General features: G+C 53.4%; 1 protein-coding gene across 1 annotated transcript; it reads left to right on the forward strand.

Annotated features, from left to right (window-relative positions):
• BCL2L10 (BCL2 like 10) lies at positions 1 to 3,579 on the forward strand. The gene is made up of 2 exons (XM_083871316.1): positions 1 to 412; positions 2,405 to 3,579. Exons 1-2 carry the CDS (start codon positions 11 to 13, stop codon positions 2,540 to 2,542), a joined length of 540 nt encoding a protein of 179 aa, XP_083727442.1. The 5' UTR covers positions 1 to 10; the 3' UTR covers positions 2,543 to 3,579.
• Positions 3,580 to 4,757: the final 1,178 nt, after the last annotated feature.

Below are 4,757 nucleotides of genomic sequence, written 5' to 3' on the forward strand. Positions count from 1 at the left end.
GGCAGCCGCCATGCCGCGCTCGCTGAAGGAGGAGACGGCGCTGCTGCTGGAGGATTACTTCCAGCACCGCGGCGGCGGCGCCGCGCTGCCCCCCAGCCCCACGGCGGCCGCGCTGCGGAGGGCGGCGGCCGAGCTGGAGCGGCAGGAGCGGCCCTTCTTCCGCTCCTGCGCGCCGCTGGCGCGGGCCGAGCCGCGGGAGGCGGCCGCGCTGCTGGGAAAGGTGGCGGCGCAGCTGGAGGCCGACGGCGGCCTCAACTGGGGCCGGCTGCTGGCGCTGGTGGTGTTCGCCGGCACGCTGGCGGCAGCGCTGGCCGAGCGGGGCTGCGGCGACGGGCCGCGCTGCCTGGCCGCACACCTGGCCACATACCTGGCCGAGGAGCGCGGCGAGTGGCTGGAGGCGCACGGCGGATGGGTGAGCGGGGACCGGGCGGCGGGGAGCGGCCTGGGGCGGGAGCCGGGAGCCTCGGCCCCTCCCCGGGGAGCGGGGCAGGGCAGCCCCCGGCTCTGTGCGGCGGCTCGTCCTGAGGGGAGACGTGCCCGTGTGGCTGCTGGTGATGGGCGTGCGCGGCACCGCGCGGAGCGTCCCCGGGGTCTGCCCTGGCCATCCCACACGCGGTGTGTCCCCGGGGTCTGCCCTGGCCATCCCACACGCGGTGTGTCCCCGGGGTCTGCCCTGGCCATCCCACACGCGGTGTGTCCCCATGGACTGCTCTGGCCATCCCACACGCGGTGTGTCCCCATGGACTGCTCTGGCCATCCCACACGCGGTGTGTCCCCATGGACTGCTCTGGCTATGCCACACGCGGTGTGTCCCCATGGATTGCTGGCCATCCCACACGCGGTGTGTCCCCGTGCACTGCCCTGGCCATCCCACACGCGGTGTGTCCCCAGGGGCTGCCCTGGCCATCCCACACGCGGTGTGTCCCCAGGGGCTGCCCTGGCCATCCCACACGCGGTGTGTCCCCAGGGGCTGCCCTGGCCATCCCACATGCGGTGTGTCCCCATGGATTGCTCTGGCCATCCCACACGCGGTGTGTCCCCAGGGGCTGCTCTGGCCATCCCACATGCGGTGTGTCCCCATGGACTGCTCTGGCCATCCCAATGCGGTGGGAGCGCACTGGGCCATTGGGGAGCCTGCGGGTGCCCAGATCCCTCTCGGTGCCCGCCTGTGGTCCCGTTGGGATGCTGCAGCCTCCTGATGCTCCAGGGTGAGGGGACGAGGTTTGCCATTCAGCCTCGGGTCCACAGCCGGTGGATTTTGCGAGCAGGCTGGCACAGGTCTGTCCCAGGTGTGAGCACAAAGCTGTGCCTGTTATTAAGTACACCTGTGTATTAAGGCACCCGCCCTCCAGACCTGCGGCTCTTGTTCCTGCCTATCCCCAAGCCGGTCAGGTCGGGCCTGGGGAGGAAGGTGATGTGGGTATTTTGCCCTTTGAGATGCACACTTGAAGGTGCAGCTTTTAAGGCATCAGTGCAGCTCTGCCTATGTTTCTAAACAAAATGTTAGCTATCCCACAGAACTGCACGTTTCCTATTTCCAGTCCTAGTGGAATACTTTATGTCAGTACAAATAAGCACTAAAAATAGAAAGGAGGGGAAGTAGCCACTGGTTTTGTTAACTTTTCCAGAGACCAAAATGAACTTGGTTTTCCAGTGGTCACTGGTCCATCTGGGCACTCAGAAGAGTGTGGTGGTTGGCTGCAATATACACTGTCACTTGGCAAAATCGGCAAAATCACATTGCCTGTTCGCACAAATCAAAGTGTAAAGAACAAAGTTCCGGAAGAAATTAAGAGTATAACTTGTTTACATAGACATCTGCGGAGCAGAGTTCAAACACAACCATCTGGAGTTGTATTGCTGCCACTTCTGATTATCACAATGATCTGGGAGAGCAGCTGCCAGCTTTGCTCTGTCATAGGTCAGCTCTGAGCAGTGTCCACCCGGCCCTTCCAAGAGAGTGTGTAATCAGTCCCTCATCCACTGAGGTGGGACTGCCTTTGGGCTCCTGTCTTAAAAGTGGAAATTTCCATATCCTGTGTTTTAGATGCTTTCTGAAACTTAAATTAGGAAGAACAATGCTGGCAACTTCCATCAAAAACTTGCCTAAAAGGGCAAAAATATGTAATGACACACCAAGCATCTCAATAGGAAGTGTCCAATTGCCTGTTGAGCAAAGTGTACAAACACTTGTAGCTTACTCCTTCCAGTTGCCTTGTGCAAAGGCTCTCACAAAATGTTTTTGCCTATGCCCAAGGCAGTGGGTTTAGACTCCCATGACTGAACTAGAGAACTGCAGCTGACAGAGGCTGAGCTGGAGGAGGATGAAACTGTGCTCAAAGGCTAAAGAAATCCATTTAACTGCCAGCTAAGCGACTCAATGTCCTTTCTGTTGCTGTTGCAGGATGGCTTCTGTCGGTTCTTCGGCAGGCACGGCTCAGAGGCAGCAGAGCAGAGCAGCACCATCGGCAACGCCATCGTGGCGGCCGCGGCGGGCATCGGCATCGGCATGGCGGGATTGGCGTTCCTCCTGGTGCGGTAGGCCCGCCAGCGGATCGTGCCCCAGGAAAGTACTCTCAAAACTGACAATTTACCAGATTTCACTTTATTTTCTATAGAACAGACCCTCTAAGAAGAAGTCTATATTTTTAAACTGGCTCAGAAAACTGCCTCACCAAATCCTTGGCTATAAACTGCTTCACTCGCTACCCAGTAACGACACAAACAAATGTGTACTAGAGCACTGTTTGTGCATGTTCAAAACCTGTTGTCTCCAAACATCCTCTGGACTTTCTTTTTTGAAGGTGTAACCTAAACTTTAGCATGGTTCATGTACTGTAACTTCTGAGTGCTTGATGTTATGCTAGGAAAACATTATGGTGGGCTTGCTACTAAACCCTCTGTTCAAGACGTCTTATTTACGTGGAGGCAAGTCATGGAACCCGCGTTCATTAATGCTGTAAAGTGGGCAAACATTGACTGTGATCTAACGTGGTTTATGGCTTCAAACGTGGTGCACAGCACTTGTATTCAAAAGGCAACTCATTTGTTGATTTAAAGCAATTGGTGCCTGTGATGCAAGAAGCATTAGGGCTTAATGTAACATAAGGCTGAATTCATTACACTACAAGAAGGTAAGTATTGATACAGGACAGTAATGGCTGCAGTACTGGTTCCTACTGAAAGGAAAAGAATTTAAATATTAAACCTTAATTGGTATATTGAAATCCAGTGAAGGCTGGAATTTCTCTGGATTTCCCTTACAAAGTGAGAATTTCCATATATCTTAATATATTTTTGAAGTATTTATCACTGTATAATACTTGTAGCCATGACATCTTTATTTTTGTTTAAAACTTAATGCTGGTTCTTGTCACTCTTGTACGTATCAAACGTTGTCTTGTTTGAGTAATATTTCACTCTGTTTTCAAAATGCTGTGTATTTCTTTCAATGGTTGTACAAATTGCCTTATGTTTCTGGTAGCTTTTTAATAATGTTCCTGGGTTACTCACAGCGTGTACAATTTACTATGGTGACTTCAAAGGTAAATAAATGTTGAGTATTTTTATTTTAAAAAACCTTTCTGATTATTAGATTGGATGGGTGCTGCTGCTCAGACAGTGAGTGTTATGGTGGTTACCTGAATGCATCAGTTTATATTCACTGTATTGCTGATGCTTTGACCTGAGACAAGGACTTGTGCAGCAACAGAGCAGTTTGATACCAGTCTTCAAAGCAGTCCTGCAGTTCAAAGTAGAGCTAACACAACCTGAGGGGAAAATCCCCTCCAAAAGGTCCATCTTCACTATTGTGACTGGAAGCAACCTGGCGCTTTTGTAGGCCAAAGCTTTCCAAAGTTTACCAACATAGGTGGGTGCAGTCAGGCTCCTCCAAGAGCTGCTCCTGCTTGTAGAGTGACAGAGCTCTTGTTTCTTCTCTGCCAAGACTTGCTGCTGCCTCTCACACATAGATGCTTTTTTACTGAAACTGGAGTTTCTGATACATGTTATGATGACATCTATGCAATGTGTTGGTGGAGTTCAACCTTCTTGGATTAGTCCTACTGAGCAGCTGTAACCTTTGAGGCTGTTGGGCTTTACTCTTTTAAAAGATGGTCCCATGGCCCTGTCTCCAAGCTGGGGTCTCTCATGCCTGTTAAATGCTGCAGATCTGATGTTCAGCCTCCCTCCCTGGCTGCCTGTGGGCCCACAGCTCTGCCCCTTGAGAGGGTCCCCCTTGGTGGGAAGAGCACCCAAGTGACTTCCTCTTGGGAAAGCTCAGCCTGGCAGCCAGGTCAGCATCACTGTGGCCACCCTGCTTCTCCTTCTGCTGGCCACTGGGCCCTGAGGCAGGCGTGCAGTGGCCACAGCCTCACACTGGACAGAGCAGCGTTGTGCTGGCTGGCCACAGATGTGGGGAGGAGGACAAAAAGGGGCATTCAGGGATGGTAAGTCCCACGGGGGCAGGAAGGAGCTGGTGGTCCTCCCCCTCATGCTGCTGGCTCTGAATAAACGTCTGCTTGTTCTCCAACTTCCAGTTCTCTAAACTCCAGCTTGACTCCTCTCAGCAAAAGGATTAGGAGTCCATGTTGCAGGACTGTGCTCGGTTCCTCTCTCAAGTTCCTGCAGGGATGGTGCCTGTATGGCAGCTGAGTGCTCTGAGCATCTGCCTGCAGTTGTCCAGGAGGCTGCAGTGCCCGAAACTTTGTCTACAGTGGGAGTGAGCTGGCTGGTCCTGGGGGAACTGAGAGTAGTTT

This window comes from Zosterops lateralis (genome assembly GCF_965231275.1).
Source record: "Zosterops lateralis genome assembly, chromosome: 13".
Lineage (NCBI taxonomy): Eukaryota > Metazoa > Chordata > Aves > Passeriformes > Zosteropidae > Zosterops > Zosterops lateralis.